Below are 23,524 nucleotides of genomic sequence, written 5' to 3' on the forward strand. Positions count from 1 at the left end.
ATTGACCCCCTAGCCCCCACTCCCACCACACCACACCCTCCCCCCAATGAATTTCATGTGCCCCCCTTAACACCGGGCTCTGGCGGCAGGTCTGATGCCAGTATCAGTAAAACATTTTTTTCATATTTATTTATTGCTTTAATTTTGGGTTCGAGATGAATGAGATAAATCACAAGTGGAGCGGCAATAATGACTTGATTAGGAGGTTCTTGCTGTGGGAGCAGAGTACTGACAGAGACGCAGCAGCAGGGAAGTCTCCACTACAAAACAACCGATGTGTGTGTGTGTGTGTGTGTGTAAGGTTAGACATGGTAATTTTGTTCTTCCAGAAGAGATGGCAAACTGCCATAATCTGCTCCTTTCACCATCAATTCTACTCAACAATGATTCCAACCCCCCATCCCCCCCCCCCCCCCCAAAAAAAAGAACATTAACAAAGAGACAACCAGCAGCCTCTTCAAAGCTGTGAGTTTCTGAATTGGTCACTTACTGTGTTTTTTATTTTTTATTTTTGGCAGACAATTTCATTCTCACACATCGCAGCTTCGCACTCACTACCCCCCCCCCCCCCCGCACACTCTCTCTCTCTCTCTCTCTCTCTCTCTCTTTCTCTCTCTCTCTCTATCTCATGAATGTCACCTCTACTGATGGTGGCTGCCGGAATTCACACACACATCCTCTCAAAACCACTCGCTGACTTTGGATGAGGAGGAGGAAGAAGCGGGCAAAGGAGAGAGAGGGGGAGCCGGGGGGGGGGGGTGAGGGGATTCGGTGAGGACTGTGGGAACAGAGCAATGCCATCCAGAGGCAGAAGAGGAGCCTCTATCTTTCTGAGTCCATGTCTCTTCACTGTTCTCACAAGCGTCGTCAACGTGCTGCCTGCTGTTCTACCTCTGGATTTAAATCCGCCGGATTACCACTCGGACTCCCGCATCATTGTTGGAGGCTGCCACGTTTAAATGGGAGGCAAAGTTCCCCCGTGGACCGCACAAATGGTGACAAACACATTGATTTTTCTTCCTTTTTTAATATCTTCCTAGCATTAAAAATGATTTCAGTTTTCCCGAGTGAAAGTCTTTTTATATGTGGAATCGTTTTTTTGTAATGCATGAAAGTAGTCGACTAGTTTTTGGTGACATTAGAGTTTGAGCTTGTCTATGGAGGGATTGGCATTCAAGATGTGTGAAGAAAAGCATTTTCTCCCTTTTCCAATGCCATCCTTGCTTAATATGATCACAACATGACTGTTTCCTTCCTGATATATTTGTGCCAGTGTGGAGAGCGTACATTGGACTGCAGGTGAACTTGCATCTCTCCTAGTTCCTCCATCTCAAAGGGAACCCTCCCGCTAAACTGTTCCCTGTTAACCCATTTAGGGTTCCCCTGTGGGGACTTCTCTACAACCTTTTGTCCTACTCCAGATTTTGCGCAAAGCAAAAGCTACAACAGTAAAAGGGGCACCTGGGCAGGAAGACACCCCCCTCCCAAAGTTGAGAGGGGGGTGGGAAGATGGCAGCTCTTGCTAGCTCACTCATCAGACAGAAACGGGCTGTCAAGGACGACCAAACCAATCGACCGGTAGCCAACAAGCGTAAGCCCTGTCCAAAGAGCAACAAGTCTTTGTGCCAGAAACAGATCCTGGTTCTCATCTCCAAAGTAAGACTGTGTGGGGGTCGCAAAGGTCGCAACGAGAAGAGACCAGGTGAGTCATTGCCACCATAAAACTAATATACTGTGCATAACATTAACATTTTATGTGGCATTTTATTTGCCTCTGTTTGCCATGAATTTGGTTTATATAGATTGTGAAAAAATATGAGTGTTTTGCCCCTCACTAAATTCCATTCCATTTTGTTTCCACCCCAAATAACAGATCTGCATTGGATCAATGAACTGTTCCTCGGAGAACAAGGATTTATACACGCGCAAATGTATATAGTCTCCTATTTATAAGGCAGCTCCTGTGAAGCTACTAAACTCAGCACGAAATATAATTAATGACCGCAAAGCTCAACAGAAACATGTGGTAGGAAGTCTGCCTGATTGGATATATCAATGCTCAGTTTGTTTTGACACTGAACAAGATTTAACAGTTGATGCTAAGGTCCTTTAAGAGATTAATTACAATACGTTTTTGCTATTGAAGTTTATTCTGTTTGTAAAGGCCAAATTGACAGCGCAGCTCGTGTATTCGATGTCATGACGTACAGGTGTACCGAATCGTCTTGGTGTGTCTGACATGAGCTAAAATTGCTGATGCAAAAACAGAGATGGGAAAGAATGATTAATCGATTTAAATGTTCTTGTTTGAATGACTCACGCAGAGTTGTTCATGTGCCTGATTTAACGATGTTTTGTAACTATTTTGCGGGGATTTAGGGTACATTTGCATGAGAAAAATGTCATAAAAACTAGACGTTTTTGTTCTTGGCATTGGTGAAAAGTTCCGCTGAATTGACAATGAGCAGCAGAACTGCCAGAGGACACAAGGATTTGCATCCGGCGCATGCGCAACGGCTGCTCGTCCTCCCTCTATTGTCCAACAGCATGTTTGACTTGAGAATTTATGGGAGTACCGTTTCGCCTCTGGCCAAAGAAAAGCTACACTTTGCTACAGCAGTTTCATCAAGCTCATTATCTTGAGCTGCACACGCACACACCCACATCGGTCCTGTCTGCTGACATTCTTGAAGCAATATGATGTCCTCATGATCGTGAAATGTTTTTTCAAGTTGGCGTTTTGGCCGTTCAACATGCTGTCATAAACAGAAACGGGCAAGACAATGTCATTGGAAGCTGTTGTGATATTGAAAGTGGCTCCTGTAAAGTACTCCGCAATAATTGTCATAATAACATGTTTCGGTTGCTCTTTAGATGCCAAATTGAATGGAAAATTAGCCAATCGGTGATGCTTTCTTGGTATTTGCAAGCGCATAACAAGCACAGACGGAAAAAAAATGTAAGCTGTGAAACAGTCAGTTTCTTTGATCATCTTTCACTTTGAAAGTCCCTGAATGCTAGACATAATACTCTGCAACTTATCAATGAAAAAGACCAAAATGCAACCGAATAAAACTAAAAGTGGTCAAATTCTACTTTTTTTTTTAAATAACTATGTATATTATAGTCGACTCACTAAATCACATACTTTTTGAAAGGACATTCAGTGATCATTTTACAGTGTGAGCCCTGCGAGTCCGAGGGACTCGCTGATCAGAAACTTATGAGTCCCGTTATGCATTTAGAGAGTCTCAAATTTTGAATACTGAAATGGTCTACTTATTCAATTGCATATGATAATAACACAAACAAGAACAATATACAATGATACTAGGTTTATTTCTTATAAACAAATGCTGCAAATAATTCAGGCATACATAATTTGCTGAGAAATAGGTTCTTATTTAATCCCATTGTTCAGTCTTTGAGTTCATAAATTCTCCTCTCTTTACTCTGCTTCTAATGATGCAAGGCTTTCTCAAAGTCAACATATTATCGCAAAAAAACGATCCAACTTCAGTTGCTTCCTCTGTGATATTTCCGCAATAAACTTTCGCAATACTTGTTCGCAAAGCGAGTTTTAACGTTGCACAACTTGGCAAACGTCTGCCGATCTCGCCAATCTCGTCTTGCGAGAACAGAAATCTCGTCACGCGAGATCAAAACAACAATGGCGGCGATTGTCAAACTGCGATCGTTTTTTTTTGTTTTGACTGAGAAATTTCATGGCGTCCCAAAAACGCACATTATTTGGAACTGTGCGTCCCGCGGGAAAATTATGCGTCTAGGACGCAGAGGTAGCGAGATGGCTGACATTCCTGTATTCCATCATGTTGAGAGAGACAATAAAAAAATAGTGCAATTATTATAATTCTCCTACAGTGATCTTTTCCATTCAATTGTCTTGCTTAATAACTGAACCACAATAACTATGGCCAAGCTTCACAACACAACTTGTAGACATGCTGCTGATCATGTCCTCCGTGACGAGGCCACATACCGTCGCAGTTGATTGGAGAAGACAGTGTTCGTTTGAGTGTTTGTTTGCCTGCAGCGCAGAAGGCTGTTTCGGAGCAGATTTATTGTGGCGCATGAGGAGCAATTATGATGAGGACTTTCTACATTATGTCTGCAGTATTTGATTTCCAAATCTGAGAAGTTTGTTTGATGATCACAAGACTGCCGCGCAGCAGATCATTGATGACAGTGTCAAGTCATTGTATATTTTCACCCAATGGCGGTGATCGTCCACGCAGCCAAAACATCATAATACGGTAACACGCTGCAAGATTACAGCTTTGCGGATATTGTGCTCTTTATTTGTTTTGCGCAGCCTGGACAATACAACCCAAACCAAAACAACAACAACAAAAACACAGCTTGTTCATATTAGGGTACCAGATTTGTCCTATGGATGACGGTGCCGCGACAAAAAGGTGAAACAGAGACGGAGAAGATTCTTTTTCTTGCCCAGATTTGTAATTAGCATTTTGACTGCATGAGCCACTGCTCATCTTCCCCGCATGCTGTTGAAGAAATGCTGCTCTGTGTGACAAGCAAACGCTTCGAAGGAGTCTTACGGAAATGCGCTTATCAAGACTTTTGGGGACTAGAATATTGTAATTGGCCGGCGACCGGTCCAGGCTGTACCACGCCTCTCGCTCAAAGTCAACTGGGATAGGCTCCAGTTTCATCGCGACTCTAATGAGGACGAGTGCCATACAACATGGATGGATTGAAATGTCGTATGGAGGAGCTGCAAGTATGTGTGCAATTCACACGAAAGGCCTTTCAAGCATCGTTGTGTATATTCACTATATGGACAGATATATTTCATATACAGACAAATGTATCACTTTTCTAGGAATTCATGGCACAAAAAAGCAAGCATTAACACCAATGCTGCTGTATGTGAAAAATATATTTTCCTGATTCATAGTGCTTGATTTAGTAACATCCATCCATCCATTTTCCGAACCGCTTAATCCTCACTAGGGTCACTGGGGGTGCTGGAGCCTATCCCAGCCGTCTTCGGGCAGTAGGTGGGGGACACCCTGAATCAGTTGCCAGCAAATCGCAGGGCACACAGAGACGAACAACCATCCACGCTCACATTCACGCCTAGGGACAATTTAGAGCGTCCAATCAGCCTGCCATGCATGTTCTTGGAATGTGGGAGGAAACCGGAGCACCCGGAGAAAACCCACGCAGGCCCGGGGAGAACATGCAAACTCCACACAGGGAGGCCGGAGCTGGAATCGAACTCGGTACCTCTGCACTGTGAAGCCGACGCGCTAACCACTGGACTACCGGGCTGCCCTTCATTTAGTAACAACATCGCTCAAATCAACAGCTGATAAAGAAATGGGGAGCTCATTCATGGCTGAATCTTTGTAAATATTTCTATTATGGTCAAAATATTGACGTTTTTCCATCTGGGAATAGCTCTGATATACTGCGATGGAGTAAATAAGCACTGAGTTAATTCCTTTACCTGCAAGAGTTGTTCATCCTGACAGTAGGTTGGCACTTCCATCCACGACCAGTTGGATGACACCGAGGAGGATTTCCTTCTATCTTGATGTCTTGTGGTAGCGTGGAGCCATACAGTATATAGTGACAAAGAATACAGTTTAACTAAAGAGGTGGAGGACTTTTTTTTTTTACAATTTGCATGCTGCAGCACAGATCTATTCGTCATTTAATCCTGATTATAATTAGCATTTGTTCTACTGTATTTTGTTTCACATAGTTTGGCCGAACAACGCTGGACTCAAAGTCTCCGACAATTAATTGCATTTTGGCAGGATATGTTGACTTTACAATATCCTGCGGGTGGGAAAACTGATTCAAGATTAACCTCCTACATTTATACAACTCAACTCCATGTCATTTGCACACACAATAGTTTCCCCGCTTGCACGGGGCTCGAAGTAGAGCTGCGTTTCCACAAAACAACCAGGGGCGCCGTGGATTATTTGATCTCCTCTCTAATCTCAAAGGCTCTCATCTTTTTCCAAGAGGGGGAGGGTTGTCTCTACAATTGATCAAACCAAAGCATCACATTTTCCCACACGTGGGCGTGAAAAACAAACATAGGGGAAATCAGCGATCGATCAATCGATCGATGTATAGATAATTCTCTGACAAGTGACGACTCGTCAAAATTCAAATTGCACAAATACAATTGAGACTTTTCGCGGCTGTTCGCAGGGAGGAGCAATGCAGGTGAGGAAGTACCCGAGGACCGTTTGAGCACAAATGTTAGGCCGCAGCTGGGGAGCAGCAGACCGAGTTACAAGGAGAGCTTCAGCCGAGGATGGCATTAAGCTGACCCCAAGAGATCAGGGCCGGGCAAAGTCGCTTACTCGACAACACCTGATCAGACGATGCAGTGTTGGGTAGCTTCTCATCAGAACTTTACTGAGTGTGACAGGGGTCAGAGCGAGGCAGAGGGAAAGCGGACGAGACGGGGAGGTGGGGGAGGAGGAGTCTGGCGAAGGTAAACAGATACTAATAGGAGAAAAGTCAAGATCTTACCGATGGGAGAAAAAAAATGCATTTCTAAGTGGGGGCTGGTTGGGAACGCCAAGCACAGACAGATAAAGGGGGTAATCAAACATGCAGGAAGAGGAGTTAAGAAAGATAGCAGAGGAGATTAAAGCAAGGTGGGTGGAAGTGAAAAGAGCTGTGAATCAGCCTGCCGAACAGAAAATGTGAGATAGGAAACCACGAGGCTGGATATTAACTGTCACTGCAGAAAGCTCTCATCCACATGAACTTTTCACTTGTACCCTTTTTTTTTCATTGTTATTTTTTATTCTCCAAAAGTTGGAAGTAGGGCTCACGTGATTGCCTGAAAATTACAGATTGTCCTGGAAACTGTGATGACATGCACAAAAAAAATGGTTGCATGAAAAATGTGTAGGAGCAAAGGCCATGTGAGTCTCATGTGGGCAAGACAGAGAGACGTGGTTTCAAACCAACACGTTTACCGAGGCTTGTCTGCGACTTGTGTGACAAGTCCCAAGAACAACAATCATCAACGCGTTTAAATGATGAACCTCAACAATGAACATCAGAAGACTCAAATTATCTGGAACCGAATGGTGTGAAATGACACGGAGTGATGATGTCAAAACTCCGTCATCTATTCTATCCTTTAAAATGTCATCAGATTAGATCTAAGCAAAGCAACAAAGTTTCCAACTCTAATCTTTTAGGGCGTTCTTCATAAAAGTAGGAAATCTGCACAAGATTAAGAGTTTTATTTATGCACTTTACTTTCATTTCATGGCTTATCTACTTCCTCGTCTCTTGATTGCAGAAGCTTCTCATCACTTGGTGGGGGAGGGAAGGGAAATGGACATGAGCGGATTGTCTGTGCGGCTTTCTGAATTGAGAGTGGGCTTGATATTTAGCTGCGGAGAAGCTGTTGACAAAGCTCTTAAGTCGTATTTAAAAGTGAGGCAGCTGAGGGATGCGCATGCAGGGAGCATGCGTTTGTTTTCCGTCGTCCTGAAGGTAGCACCTTAACCTCCCACGCGTACTTGCTAAGTAGAATCAGTGGGCGCTTTGATGTAACCTGACAGGGACAGACTGAATTTACCTCCAACAAAAGAAAGTCGGTGAAGTTGGAGGACACCGATTGGGGCGCTGATGAGCAGACAAGGAAGTGGGAAGAAAAGGGGGAATAAATTAGCATGAGGTCCTAGAAGTAACCAATAAAAGCTCTCAAACGACCAGAGTTATGTAACGTGTCTGTTGTGCACTTACATGAATAGTTTATGAATGCAAATATAAACAGAATAATAACATCTGACTCAACTACTGTAATATATCCCTTGGCAGTGTTCACACGGGGTGTGTTTGCTTACTACTATGCAAAGCATTCAGGATGAAGTTTTCAAAGGAACTTAGCTAATAAATGCGTCGATACATTTAGATTCAAGGGAATCTGAGCGCAAAGTGCAATGTTGGCTCTCACGCGTGATCACAGACGATGTTTGGCTGAAAGGTATCATGGATTCACTCGGCGCATCCTGTGCCAATCTGCTCTTAAGACACTCTCCCGCCATATAGTTTTCTTTTCTTGGGAGAAACGGACTATTTCAACAGGTGCGCTGGCTGCGACCATGGCCAAAAGATCCATTTAGTACAATGGCAGGACAAGTGTACCTGGGAAGCTTTAGGCGGAAACAGACCAATTATGACCACACCCCGAACTCAGCTTTGTCTGGAAACTACACACAACCATTGTAAACTAATGACTGCACATTCGCACCACTTACCGTATTTTTCGGATTATACATTGCTCCCGTATATACATACATATATAAGTTGCACTGGAGTATAAGTCGCATTTTTGTGGGAAATGTATTTGATAAAATCCAACACCAAAAACATACATGTCATCTTGAAAGGCAATTTTAAAATAAAAATAAAATAGAGAACAACAGGCTGAATAAGTGTACGTTATACTAACATTACATGACTGACATGCCTGGTAATGTCAGTAACGACGTGACATATGAAGAGTTATTCAGATAACTCTAGCATAAAGAACATGCTAACATGTTTACCAAGCTATCAGTTTCACTCCAAATCACGAAATCCAATGAAATCTTCATGCTCGGTGTCACTTTTAAACAACGCCCCCAACTCGGGAGGTAGACGATGCGCCGCTTCCTCTTCTACGTCGCTTATGTCAGACTCATCGTCGATTTATCAACACGGGTCGACAGCGCCCTCTTGTGGTTTAATGTGAAAATAACTAGAAATGACATAATCATGTGTTAATCATTTCACACATTAGTCGCTCCAGAGTATAAATCGCACCCCCGGCCAAACTATGAAAAAGACTGTGACTTATACGCCGGAAAATAGGGTACTGTATGTACACGCCAGAAATAACTACACTAGGAAAAACAAAGCGACAGTATCAATCATAAATTCAGCACTTCAAGCCACAAAGTGCAAATCATTCAAATCTGGGAGACATTTGAAGGATAATTCAGCCCTGACAGAGGACTGTGCTCTCGTGAATTTCTTATAATTAACTCGGAAGGAGGGGGCGGGGGGTATTTGATAGATGTATTTGATCTCCGTACATGTGCACGTACGGCGGGAAAGAATAAGAAAGGAGGTGTGAGGAACAGAGACGTAATCGCCACGGAGGTGAGAAAGTGTAGGTCTTGAAAATATAAGTCAAGGAAAACCCCCATTGTTTGATTCGGTCAGAGACGGCGATCAAATGTCCTTGGCTGCTCTGTCATGCAGCTCCTAGTAATTACCTCCAGCCCTCTCAATAGAAATTCAGCTATTAGCAAGCAACATATTGAACTTGAATCAATCCAGATAAATAGATTAATGCAGTGATAACTAACACGCACCCAACACTGATTAGTGATAAACCTCAACTAGTGATTATTTTTCAGAGCAATTACATCGCAGGGAAGGGTTTAAGCATCCTTGATGGCTGCAGCGATGCACGAAGTGATTGCCTTGGCGTCGGATGCGCATTGAACTCATTTGTACAGACGCACATCTAATTGCTTGGTGAATGGTGGTACTATTAGGACGAGGCCTCATTCCTCCCACGGGGTTTTCAATACGATTATTGGTGTTGAATGTAAATTGATGAGGGGCGTCCCTGCATGCGTAGATGGCGAAATGGCTACCGCCGAGGTGTAAGACATGCTCAGTTTAATCAACGAAATATTCTATTTACTTGGATGGTATTGATTTATTTATTTCTTTTTATTGTTGTCGCAGTGAATCTTATCAGGCATTTCCATCTGAAGAAAGCAGCAACTTGCATGTTTTTCTTCCTGTCAACTGCTATTGTTGTTTCCGTTCATGTGTGATGAAGGTCGCTCGGGAAACGGGTCTGCTGATGAGTCGACATGTTGTGTGTACCACTTGCGCCAGTGATGTACACAAACAGACAGGGAGGTCTCTTTTGTGACCCACACTCCACTGACCTGGATCGGCTAATGTTTTCTGTCACTCAAGCCCCACATGGGTCTTGTGAGTGATGAGCGACATCATACACAGCCCCTGCATGGGAAATATCCACATGTCCAGGACAGCAGAATGTGCCTCGGGCATATTTATCTAAAATTTTACATGTGCTGAAAGATGTCATGCTGCTGCAACCAAATCAAAATGTGTACAATAGTTCAATTTATAAAAGACAAACTACATTTTTTAACAAAACAAACAAAACAAAAAAAGATTTTCAGGTGACTTACACAAAAAGACAGAGATAGAGCGCTGATGGTCTTTTCATGTGAAAGTGAAAGCTCCCTAAAACAATAGTGAATGATGAATCTAGTGAGTCTGGAAAGCACCACAAAGGATGAGATATTTAAATGTAAGTGAAAAGTCAAAAGTATTGTACTTTCAAGCAATTACGGCTGGGATGACAGCGTCCCGGTATACAGTGGACACGAGTACAATCGATCGATAAATCCATGCATTTTCTATGCACTCGCCCTCATTAGAATGGCGGGTCTAACTGGAGACTTCTCCTAGGTGACTTACACATCAGACTGGTTGCCAGCCAATGGCAGTTATTATGCTCTCCGAAAAAAAAAAAAAAGTTTGATTTTAAGTTTTCTCACTCGCAAACGGAGCACGCGTGGATACCTTTGCGTTTGCTGTTGGAATACATCTGTAATACCCAAAACACAGAAGAGTCACTTTCTTTTCTTGATAGTCATCCTCTTTTCTACCTACAGTCTGCGGTGCAACCCGGGCTACATTTGCATCGCTGTGACAGAAACACAGCCTTTCTGCTCATGTAAACAAATGTGCGTTTTGCTAATCCGACGGGAGGTAGACTGCTGTCACAATATGTTACTTTCTGTCAGTGCGTGCACTTCTCCAGGACTTTTGGGAGCAGTAGGGGGTATATGACAGTCAGCAGGACACAAGCCATTAAAGCTGGAGTTCAGCATTCTTTGAAAAAGTAGCGTTACATAAGGATGTCACATGCTTGCAAGGTACGTGCAGACTATAAACAATTAGTATTGTTGAGTAAAAAGACCGTAAAACAAGTTGGGAATCTCGCTGGTGTCTATTGTCATGTTGCATTGAAACCAGGAATAGGACTCAGTATTGCAGACGTTCGCCAAGTTTGCGATTTGAACTTTTTTTTTTTTTAACATCGCACCAGTCAAAAATATACATCATGAAGAAGAAAAAAAATTGGTTTGAGGAAGTGAATTCCGAATGCACGCCTCCGTGTTGACAGCAGCAAACAAGTTTCCTGTTGGATGCCTTTTGGTGCTATTAAGCCTAAATTATTGTGTGTACATTGCAATACATGCTTGGCACTGGTTTTACCAACCATCAATCTTTATTCCAGAGGCTGTAAAGCTGTTGATGTGTTTGTTTTGCTTTTTTTGGGGGGGGGGGGGGGGGGGGGTACACAGTATGTTCGTAATGGCTTGGAATTTAGTGTCCATTGTAGGTGGAATGGCTTGAAACTTGATCTGCAGAGGCATGCTCAGCGAAACGTAATATTAGTAAAAGTGTTTCTGTGACTAACATGGATATCTTAAATGTAGCACGACTACCATGAGCCATCTATAGAATTTCTGCTTAAGTCTGCTTTTGTTTGTGGTGCACAGAGCTGCCATTCTGAACAAACTGACATCTTCATTGCATGTCGCAGCGATCTCTCTATCTATCCCGTGCCTCCTTAATTCCCCTATTTTGCTATCTCCCCTTTTTTCATCCCTCACTTTGACATTTACTGACTGCTCTGATTGGATTGTATGTCATGTTGTTGGAGGTTCAACTCAAGTACAGGATATTATTCAAAAATATATAAATGAAATAAATGGGCAGGAGGGTATGGGGGTGTGTATTTGAACCAGCAGATGCGAAAGATACGAAGGGGCCGGGTCGCAATTTCAATGATGCTTCGACCCTGGAACATTTCCTGAGGGAAACGGTAATTCAGACCTCATCACTGCATCATCGTCATGCCAGTTTGTTGCCCCCTGTACTAGTCACCAGAAGACAAGACATATTGCACAGTTTACCAGGAAACTCCCCGAGGGCTGTGCGCGAGGGCATAGGAGGAGTTTGGAGGATGAGCAACACCCACATGACTCCCTGGTCCTGCTCCTTCATCCGTGTTCACCTCTCTCATTTGACATACATTGAAAAGGAATGGTGAGATAAATAAATGTGAGCAGTGAAAAGAAAAAATGAGATGAGTCACTGAGGACCTGCAGGGTTCTCCTTACTGTTTGAATTACCAAGAAACAGGAGGCGAGGTTATGTCTGTTTCTTAAATTAAAATGAGCTGCGGGGTGTTCGCTCATTAAACATTCACTCTTTTCACCCCCCCTCCTTCCTGTTCTCCACCACCAAGGTTCCTGATTGCATCTTTTATGTTGCTAACTCTCCAACTCGCTCTCTAAATTTAGCCTCTGATGACCCCAGCTATAGCTAAAAATGCATGTGACAGCAAACCATCGCATTAATACGGAGGCTAAAACAAAGTGTATTATTCATCACCTGGTGTGTCTTACAAGGGTTTTGGGGATGAGTGCGAAATGCACCTTGGGCGATTCTTTAATTAACTGAGAGTCGCTAAAACTTAAGCGTTTATGCTGAATAACTGTTTGGAATGAGACTTCTCTGGAGAGGGCAGCTGTTAACGACATATTTTTTACTCACCATAATATGACAATGTGAATGAGAGTTTTGAAAAAAGGCGGGAGTTTCTTTACGCTACAGCATCATTTGTGTGTGACCCTTTTGAATGCCACATATTTAAATGGGAGAGCAAAGCGCCGTGAGTGATTCTGTCGGGGCAAAAACAAGCGAAATATTTATGTCAGCTTGTAAACACGCTCGCAGAACTGCTGACATGTTGATGTTTATTTGCCACAGCGATTCTTATAGCTTATTTGTTAGCAGGTTAAAGGTATGAAACAAAACGAACCGTTGAGCGATATGACAGCGTGTCTTGAAATGATGACATGATCAATTCAGTTGCCGCAGTTTTATCTGAAAGGACACCGACTTGAAAAGGCACATTAAGGGAAGAATCGTGGCAAACCATACAATTAGAATTGTAGTAGTGTCATTGCACGGTAAGCAGAGATGAAACTTTGTATCCTAAAACTCCTTGAATTTGTGTTCTGAGATTATTGCTAAATAAACTAATGGAGATGTTACCTTGTGTTCATTTGCAGAGCCGCAACTAAAAGGCATTGTATCCCGCCTGTATAGCCAACATGGATACTACCTTCAAATGCAGCCCGATGGCACCATTGACAGTACAAGAGATGAGAGCAGTTTATTTTGTAAGTGCGTGTGTGTGTGTGTGTGTGTGTGTGTGTGCGCGCGCACGGTTCTGTTTAATCTGTTGCGTCGTTTCAGTCAATCATACGTCTGAGGGAAGTCTATTACCTTCATAGCTACAACGTTGATAATTCTAATTCCTGCTGCTGACATGATGTGAATATTATCCAAACCCCCAGAAGTCTAATTTTATCTTTTCAGCCCCAAATTATGCAATTTATCCTGCAGGTAGAATTGAATTTGGAGGTTTTGACCCTCGGCACAAAGGCGTATACTCACACTGCAGTAGCAGTTGATTCAACCAATTTGGAAGAAATGTTCCCCATCTCGCCTTTTTTCTTCTGTCTTAGCTTTGAAGCAATGCACTGCTCGGGTGCTGTGTCGAACTATCCACTTTTAGCTCAGCTCCAAGCCCCATTTGCTGAGGTAGAGCATCCCGCTCTTATTCAGTTTTAGAGGATGCGTTAAGCTCAGTGAAGGTGACACGGTGTAGAGTTTGCTGCAACATAAACTCTGAGAGGTCACGGCATTTGGGTAAAAAGGGAGCTATAGCATGCAGTAGAGAGACTGCAGCCCCCAAGACTGCGACAATGCAGAAAGAGAATGCAGAGGTTTTTAGCCGTGTGTGAGTTTGCCGTTTGAATTCAGAGTTGTGTGACTTTCTATTTTCTCTCCTTCTCGATCTTCCCTAAACTGTTTTATCCAATTTAGCGCAGTTTAACCTAATTCCTGTGGGACTGCGGATTGTGGCAATCCAGGGTGCAAAGACGGGGCTGTACCTTGCCATGAATAGCGACGGATACCTCTATACTTCGGTAAGTATGCTGTGCAGATCAGTCTATGAAAGCCCCAAATATTGCTGCACCAGTTTGTGACATTGGGAGGTAAGCTTCGCACCCCGCAACGCATGATCCTGATCACTCCAAAGCTTTTTCGCGGCTACCGATAAGCGGTTCTCTGTGTAATCATATGAAGAGAGGTAATACATGGAAAGCCTTTATCACTACTGTCATTTTAGATTTAGAGATTCACTCTGCCACTTGGCAGTTACATGTTTCGTATTGGTCTTTTGTCTAAACAGATTCAAATGTTGGATTTCCGGATAGAAACTGTCAATAATAAAACTCATATTAGCCTTTTTTTTTTAAATATGCGTGGGAATCGTGGCATATGTATGACTAAAATCATTAGGCCCCACATTTTTGTCAAAATTCACTTTCAATGTTAAATGACACCTGACTTGGGAAAATTTTATTGTGCGACTTTGACCACGAAAATATGTTCAATCTCGAAAGGTGATCCTGATGAAAAGGGTTGTTTTACTATATTTTGGCATTGCTGTGCCTCAAGGGAAGATGTGCGGCCCGTTACGTTGGGGTAAAAAAAGGCTCGGCGTTTGAGCCAACAGTGAAGCATGGTGGCGGCTATCTAATGGTCTGTGGCTGCTTTGCTCATCCAGGACCGAGACAACTTGCTGTGATATTAAAATTGGTTGGATGAAATTTTGTGTGTGATAAAATGCAAATGCAAAAGAACACAGAATTCAGGAACCGCGCAAATACTTTTTCACGGCATTGTTGTTCTGTACTTTTGCTCTAAAGTGTAGCAGATCGAATTATTTCTGGATGAAAAAACCCTGGTGGTAATCAGGCCAGGATACGGCCATCTGTCCAAAAACTAAAACTGTGGTTAATCACAATTCTTCTTCTTCTTGTTTCCATATGGGACATATACTTTTTTATTAGACATTTTTTGTCTGAACCTCATTTTATATTTATTGTTAAAAAAACGAAACTTAAAAAAAATCAGGACTAGGGAAAATATTCACAACACGGTCGATGCACAGTATTTTGTGACCAGACATGGTCTTATGTGTTGGTTTTAGTGCAGGAAAGAACAATTATGTGCAAAAGCATGTGGAATATGGCAAAGGCACAAGCTCTCATTATCCTCTGAGCTGCACTGCTTATTATGCTTTTCCTCCGCGAACAGTGTGGGGATTTCCTCTGCTGCAGTCAATAGCTGTAGTGCAGCCCACAATTTATTTATTTTTTCCCAGAGAAACACACATTTCATTGTCATTATCATTTACATACACGCATGCACACACATACTCCTATGTAGGTGCTTTACAACCGAACACCTGTCTTTTGGTATAATATCAGGCATGTTTGATTTTATGACCGCATATTTTCCTCTCGAGTGTGTCTAATGTTCCGATTTAACGGTGCAGGAATGGATTGAAGGTAGAACGGCACAGTGCATATATTTCCGCTCAAAGGCCACGCTCTGCTGTGCTTTACTTTTCCATTCAAAAGAATCCCAGGAGAGTGAAAACATTTTTGTCTGACACATTTTCTTCCAGAAGCTCATCACTGACCCACTCGGAGAGGCGACAAACAAATGTTTTCTTGGAAAATGTCTTCATCCCCGTACACCTCTTCTATTGTGAATATCGCCAGCATTCTATTCGATTGACAGGACTGGTCTATGCACACGTACATACGACCAAGGGTTATTTGTAGTACCTAGCCGTAGTCATTTGCACAGGTATAAAATGCCTCTAGCAATAATGATACACCCAAACTTTGTTTCCTGGGTAGCGTGGATAATTAAAAAGCTGAGTGATTACTAAAGGCAGCAGGTGTCACAGAAGGTTGGAGAGAGACTGGAAGCTGCTCCTCCCCTCTCAGCGACGTACCAATCTGCCAATCAGAAGGCCACGGGACACAAATCATCACATTATCATCCGCATGATTTAAATATGTTACCGTAAAGCTTCTGAGGCAGTATTGACTGTCTCATGTGCGGATAAACCTTTTTAATATGCACAACCATGTCCGACTGACTTACGTAACACGGTGCGCCAAAGAGCAGCTGCATCTGGCCTCAAAATAACATCAGCAATATATGCGCTGCTGCTGGCTTTGCATCCTTTTTTGTGCATCCTTTACATGCATGCGTCGGTTTGCGCCATAAAGAAAAATGCTGTGATAATTCGGTTTCCATGACATGGGTTTTATGTGAAGTGGGTTTGCTGCGGTGGTATTATGGAAACGTGGTGAATTGGGATGTTTCGGAGGCTGGGGAAACTCATGCTTTCAGTGTATGCCCACAAAGCTGATGGGATAGTCAATAAGCACAGAGAGCCCGTACGACACTGTGACCCCTGTTGTCTAAAAAGGAGAATGCGACTAATTGCATGTCGGATTTGCAGCCAGAACATCTTGAAGATTCGAGAAGCGCGTCTACGTTAGCAACGCATCGGTTAATTCCACACATGAGGACAAAAGTGCAAATAAGACATTTGAAATTGGGGATCAATATTCATTCTGTTCTTGATTATATGCACCGTGACTATCCAATTTTGGACTTTCTGCTACGTGAGTTTAAATATGTTTAACATTTATCCTGTTTGGACATACAAGAGCAAGCAAGGCTGATGGCAAGGAGAGTTAAGCGTTCTGAAGGATGTAGGGGAGACGTAATCAGAAATGAGGGTTGTGTATTGGCGGGGATGAGGAGGCGGGTGCATTCCTTCATCAGAAAATGGTTTGGGCGCATCTTGTCGATTCTCAGCACGGACGCCACATTGTACCTCTCTCATCTGATTTCATTTAAATTCATTTTGGAATGGGACGCATGAGGGAGGCACCGTCTGGCATTCACATATGGAAGGGCAAACACTTTTTTATTGAACTTTCAATTAAATAAATATACATATAAACAATACGGGGCTGACAATTCATATGTTGGCATAGTCTCATTTTACTTGTGTAAATGTGTACTGTGAACAATAACTACAACAGAAATAGAATATGTCCTCAGTAATAATCTGTCTACAGGGTTTAATTTGGTGAGGAAGTAACTACCCGCTGGTTGGGTTCTGTTCAGCTTGGATCCACAGGATATTTCAAGGGGGTTTCAAAAATAAATGTAATAACATGACAGCAATTTTTGACCCTCTGTGCTAAATGGCCATGAAAAATGAACAATGATTGCATAATCATGCCTGGATTTTTGTTTTTATCAACTAATAACAAATATTGCTTTTGGGATTACATGAATGAAAGGCAGCTGATGTGGTTTCTAAAGGTTGGTTATTTTCAGCGAAGTGATTATGAAGGGTAATTAAGGGGATTAGTTGCAAGAGGGGGGTTATCCCCGGTGTTTCTTTTATTTCAGAGGTTGAACCGAAGGGCATTTTGTGAGAATGATGGTTTCTTTATGGAGAGAGCTGTCTTTGTCAGATCAAGGGGCATAGAATTTGTCAGACCAAAAATATTCATTTTTCGCACTCAGGCGAGACTGCCTACTTGTCTGTGTTCTTATCTTCCACTTTCTTCTTTACTTTCCCAACGTTCCCCTTTTTTTTGTCTTAGACATCTCCTGCCCTCTGCTCTCTGATCGGATTAATAATAAATGAAGCACATCACCAATCGATTCTCTCCTCTTTGCATTAGACAAAGCAGAGGGTATCAAACCTGTCAGGGGCTCCTAAAATAGCTCCATGCTGTGGTGGTCAAAGTAGTGGTATAGTTGGTTGAAGAGAAAAAGCTTGTTTTGCTCTGTTCAGGGAGCAGGCCTTAAATGGGCATAAACTCCTGGAGCAGCAGAGTGGGCAGAGAAAGGTCACCAAGTCCTGAATTGCCTTGTCAGCTAAAGGATGATGCTTCCCAGAGAAGGAGAAAGGTGATGATCTATGATAAGTGTGAAACCGGAGGTCTTGCATCACATCTCTCTCTACCGTTGGCTCTTCGCTAACGGTTTGTTTATGCCAGATGGTGGCCCTCGAGCTCTTCTCTTTCTCCCCAAAGTCTCGTAGAAACTCACCACCATTTCCGCAATGTTGACGGCAATTAATCAATTCACCAGATTGGCTTTGCTGTCTGACAGGAGAAGGACCCTGACAAGACTGATAGAGACTAAGGAAGATGTATATCTGTCTCGACTGCTTAATATCAACAGTCAACATGATACAAGGTTCAGATGTCCTGATGGAGGAGAGAGAACACACCCGTGGGGGAAGCGGTGTGGTGTGGATTTGGGGCTGGGAGGGGGAAATGATCATTTGTAATGATTGGTTGAATGGATGGATTGGATTCGAGTTTTGCTCCTTTGATTTTATGATGGTCATAAAGATGGAGCAAGCTATGCTTCATTGACAAAACATCCAAGATGCCATAAGTAGTCTTTAGGATGGTGGAATGTACGGTGGAGGGTTGAGTCAAACATAATTTGAAGGTACGGTATTTGTAGTTTTACCATGTACTTCACCTTATCCATCAGTGAAGATGACGAATAGCAAATCAGTGCCGGTCTCGACTGACCTCGACAGAATAACCAAAGTCAGGCAGGTCAGGGACTGAGACAAGCCCAAGATTTTTGAAAATCAAGTCCGAGACAGACCAAGACTTTCAAAATCTGTCGCCGAAACCAAACACTTGAAAAACACATTTCTCAAGTCAACTATGACAGAGAGGCTCCTTGGAAGTATCTTAAGTGTTACAACACAACTAATCAGTGACGGAATTTTGCAATGCTCGCTTCTGAACCAAATGTAACTAAACAATAAATAATATTTTTATGACCTCGTCATTCTGCTGCACACAAGATTTATTTGATGACCTTCACTTCAGAGGTTATATTTTCATTGGCTCGAGTTTGTTTGTCCGTTTGCGTGTTATTACTGTCAACAACATATCGTCTTGAAGTTGTTTTTCCTCCTAAATCTTATCCAGATGTCATGCTGATTTCTTGATTTGGCAGCAATGTGCATTAAAATACGATGCAACATGTTCGGGATTTGATATTTCAGTCAAACTGTCAGATGGGGTTGTTACTTTCATAGTATTTTATTTATCACTGTTCTTTTAGATCCAGATGAAAATTCTTTATTTGTATAAAAAAAATCAGTGTCCATTGTATAATGGTTGTTGCGCATATCCTAAGATTCCCTGTGGGAGGTTTAATGATCAATAGAGATGTTCATGTTGTTTTGCCATGTACGGCATGAATGTTCATATTTTTATACCCCAACGATAAGGATGTTCAAAGACTCCAATGATGCTTCTCTGATCTCATGACAATTGCCCGTAATTTGGCTTCCCTTGCAATCGTTGCTAATGTGAATGCACCTCTGCCCCGTTCTCCCTTTTCATGTTTATTTCTAGGATCACTTCACTCCGGAGTGTAAGTTCAAGGAGAGTGTGTTTGAGAACTACTACGTCACATACTCCTCAATGCTCTATCGGCAGACCCAGTCTGGCCGCGCTTGGTATATCGGTATCAACCGTGACGGCCAGGTCATGAAGGGCAACCGGGTAAAGAAGAACAAAGGAGCCGCGCACTTCCTGCCTAAAGTTATCGAGGGTCAGTTTCCATTTTTGTGAACCTTGTCTGTAATTCGGGATGGGCATTTGAATACACTAAATAAACAACGGCAGGTAGAATTATTGATCCGATCTTTTTAGTTTCATTTTTGTGAGGCTGGTCCGCCGTGTGCTTGTCTACTGACCCAAAGAACAAGCCGCTGAACCACTAAAGAAGAACGCACGTCGGCACTTTGTGCGTTTGGCATTCGTATGCTGAATGAAAGAGTGCCTTAACTTTGTAACCAGTTGCCTCTGTGCAATAAGATAAAATCTACAATCAGGTTTCCCTGTCACGTTGACCAAATTAATCATCTCCAATGACTAGTGCGTGTGCACAGGGAGACCGTCTTGTTAATTTCCAATCCTGTCTTGAGCCAGCAAACTTGACACTGAAAGGATGGACGGCAATTTTGCCTCTTGTTTGAGACATTACTGACTGCACAAGATGCCGAAAAAAGAAAATGTTATCTCATGTCCCAAATTGTCAACACCTGATTTGTGCATTTTTAATGCCCATCCCTTCAATGTATAACAATGTCAATATTTGTCGGTAATTATGGGCATTATTTCTCTGCTGTGCAGTTGCAATGTATAAGGAGCCATCACTACATGAGCTCACGAGTGAGCCTGTGAGTCCTCCACGGAAGACAACCAAAACATCAGATTCCCCGTCCTTAAAAAATGGACGGAAAGAAGCCCCCAAGGCTGATGCCTCCTAGCACAGGAGACGGAGGGTGGGTCAGAGGGCAACAGTGACACTTGGAACAAAGTCAGCCATCATGCTCGGAGGATGGCCGGGTGAATGTCTCTCATGGTCCAGAAGTGCACGATATGATGCTGAGGGATGAAGGGTGAGCAGTCCATCAGTAGACAACACAATGAGAGAGGAATCTTCCCTCCCCGCCCATGTCACCACAGAATGACAGACCTGGACCCTGGCCGCAGCAACTTTCAACCGCCATCCCAAATGTTTGTCTCCACCGATCCCCTTCGAATTTCCTGATACACAGGCTCATTAATTTCTCTGTTATCATCATGCTTCATTGTCACCGTGACACTTTTGTCTTTTCTCCCGCCCCTGTGCAGCGTTTGCGCTATTGCATTGTGATATTCACCATCCGCACGTTTACAAAGCAATCTCGACTTCATAATCCTCACCCATGAGCCCACTCTTGATCCCTAAAGTTGGTGACTGTGCCGCCCAGCCGGCTTTCCCCACACCATCTGCCGACCAGCTCGGCTAATCATTAAGGTCAGCTAAAGCTCAACATGAGATGAAGCAGCTCAAAAGAGTCAATATGGCAACTGGAATCCTGGGTCAAATCAAGTCAGATGAGGATCAGGGAGAAAGTGATGACATAATCTCACAAATACGATCCCTTCGGCCACGCAGTGGCCATCAATACTTCTTGGCCATTGTTTAGAGAAAATCGAAATGATTTCCGCGATTTGAAATCTGCGACGGCGACACGGTGGTCAGCTGATTAGCACGTTGGCCTCACAGTGCAGAGGTGCAGGGTTCGATTTTGGCTGCGGCCTTCCTGTGTGGAGTTTGCATGTTCTCCCCGTGCCTGTGTGGATTTTCTCCGGATACTCCGGTTTCCTCCCACAAACAAAAACATGCATGGCAGGTTAATGGGAGACTCTAAATTGTCCCTAGGTGTGATTGTGAACACAAATGGTTGTTTGTCTTAGTGTGCCCTGCGATTGGCCGGCAACCAGTTCAGGGTGTACCCCGCGTACTGCACGAAGACAGCTGGGATAGGCTCCAGCACGCCCGCCACCTTTGTGAGGGTAAGCAGATTAGAAAATGGATGGATGGAAATCCGCGACTTCCTAGTTTTTAGTAATAATGAAATATTTCCTGGAAAAAAAAACAGATACTAAAATACAGCAAAACCATTCACTAATCTTCCATATACTACCCATGAGATCTTAAATCCGAGTCCTATTTGGGACATAACTCAGTATCATCAAAAAATGACTGAGACACAGAAAGAGAATAAGCAAAATTCTCTTTCCAGCCTTTCTACCCATCAGGTGATCACTTATCATTAGAGAGCTAGCTCAAAAGCTACACACCAACAACTGGGTCATATTTTCAATCCAGTGTGGATCAGAACCTAGTCATCTAAAAAAAAAAAAAAAAAAACGAGCCGAGGTGTATACTTCACTCAGCATCTGCTGTCAGCATAAAGCAGAGTTTGAAGGCAAACATCAAAGCCAGAGGAGCCTCGGAGCAGGAGCACTTGTTATTCTGACGATGTCTGGCAGCTTATCCACCCGCTCGCTTTATCAAATCACCTTGGAAGAATCACCCTCAAAAACGTAGCCGTCCTAGTGGATGTCTTGGTGGGACTGTGCCGTCACCCCTGTGTATTGACGGCTGACTCCGACGATACACTTGATGCTTGTGTATGAGTGTCGGTGCAAGGGAAAGAGATACTGCAGGTAACCTTAACCGCGTCATTCAGAAAAGAACGCAACGCTGTCTGTAGGAGAATAAGAGTCTTTTATAAACCGAGGCACAAAGAAGGTGATCCGCTCGAATCCTGTTTTCAGGTTTTATATTTGGCTCTCTAAAAAAAAAGAAATAGACCCAATTTTACAACCGATATGCAATGACCTCACGTCAATCTGGAATTTCAAGAGGGAACGTCACTCATGCAATCTACCTCGGGACAAAAGATAGCTACAACGTTTCATCATGCGCTTGGATATCACCAGCAAACATGCACCACATCGTAGAGAGAAATGTAAATAATCATGCAATATAATCATGGCTAAATATGCAAAAAAAATACGGAAATGGCTCAGTAAATAAATATTTAAAAATAAATAACATTTGCGGTTGTCCTAACAAAAATTCGGTTGAGTTCTATACAAAAAGCAGTGTATCACGTTATTTATTTAATTTTATTTTTTTTACCTAATTTGCGTTTCTTCTTGGAAATAACGCCAATAGACTCCTGTGACTTTCTGTGGCAATAGATATTTGTATGCATTGTAAAATATATTCAACACATTTGCAGATTGGGCGATGGAAAACCTTGGTATTGTTTTTGTGTAATGGTCTCCTAGATTTTGTTGCAATTGGGGCCGATAATCTTTTAACAGAAAGTCAATTGGAGGCCTTAACAATTGTTATGTACACAGTCTGGAATTGAATGCTGGACTGTAATGAATAGGATGGAAAAAAAATACATACAGATGCATACATACAGTAGATGCATAAAGTAAGATGTTGACGACGAAAGGCCACATAGATTCTTGAGGAATCCTGATATAGAATTTCTATCGTAAGGTATGCAAGATGTTTGCCAGGGACGTATGAGGCATGTTGATATGATAATGGAGCACGCTTGGCACAGTGCGTTATTTATGACACGAAGGCTATGGATAGAATGAATTACATATTTTAATGAAGTCCTCTGTTTTTTGTGTGTGTGTGTGTTTCAAGGGCAATTTGTGTCCCCAAACGTGTGCTTTGTCATCGGTGCAGAATAGAAAAGGAAAACGCAAATGATCCCTCCTCAGTCCCCGCGTAGCAATAATTTTAAGCACTGTATGATTTCAAGGTGAGAATAGGGAGTATGGAATAGGTTTATTTAGCTGTCATCCGAACAAAGATGGCAAACTTTATGACTTTTTATTTCAAAATAGCAGACATTCATACCCCTACCCTCTTTATAAAGCACTTAAATAAGCCCCTAGTGCTGCTCATCGTGCTGAAGAATGCCCACGTAAGTTGACAAGACAGCAATACAACATGTAGACAGACAGGAAAAAAAGAATGTTAAAAAAGGCAGTTTTTGAATGTGAAG

The 23,524-nt window shown here is 42.7% G+C and overlaps 2 protein-coding genes across 3 annotated transcripts in view; one reads left to right on the forward strand and one right to left on the reverse strand.

Moving 5' to 3' along the window:
* Positions 1-5,629, reverse strand: part of nlgn2b (neuroligin 2b) — an 85,102-nt gene extending 79,473 nt beyond the window's left edge. Inside the window, exon 1 of the mRNA XM_052048071.1 lies at positions 5,495-5,629. The gene's annotated coding sequence lies outside the window, so the exon portion shown is untranslated. The remainder of the gene's footprint in view (positions 1-5,494) is intronic.
* On the forward strand, positions 687-22,881 carry fgf11b (fibroblast growth factor 11b). 2 transcript variants are annotated; one of them, XM_052048074.1, is made up of 6 exons: positions 687-1,299; positions 1,377-1,702; positions 13,218-13,328; positions 14,038-14,141; positions 19,500-19,698; positions 20,283-22,881. In XM_052048074.1, exons 2-6 carry the CDS (start codon positions 1,510-1,512, stop codon positions 20,417-20,419), a joined length of 744 nt encoding a protein of 247 aa, XP_051904034.1. In that variant the 5' UTR covers positions 687-1,299; positions 1,377-1,509; the 3' UTR covers positions 20,420-22,881. The 2 variants fall into 2 exon arrangements, with proteins under 2 accessions (XP_051904034.1, XP_051904033.1); XM_052048073.1 differs by having other exon boundaries at positions 687-1,702.
* The last annotated feature ends 643 nt before the right edge of the window (positions 22,882-23,524 follow it).

The sequence above is a fragment of the Hippocampus zosterae genome, chromosome 16 (assembly GCF_025434085.1).
Source record: "Hippocampus zosterae strain Florida chromosome 16, ASM2543408v3, whole genome shotgun sequence".
Classification (NCBI taxonomy): domain Eukaryota; kingdom Metazoa; phylum Chordata; class Actinopteri; order Syngnathiformes; family Syngnathidae; genus Hippocampus; species Hippocampus zosterae.

Coding starts and splice junctions, on each gene's coding strand:
- fgf11b (XM_052048073.1), top strand. CDS start 1,510: ATGGCAGCTCTTGCTAGCTCACTCATCAGACAGAAACGGGCTGTCAAG. Junction 13,329..14,037: donor AGATGAGAGCAGTTTATTTT/GTAAGTGCGTGT, acceptor TATCCAATTTAG/CGCAGTTTAACCTAATTCCT. Junction 14,142..19,499: donor ACGGATACCTCTATACTTCG/GTAAGTATGCTG, acceptor GTTTATTTCTAG/GATCACTTCACTCCGGAGTG.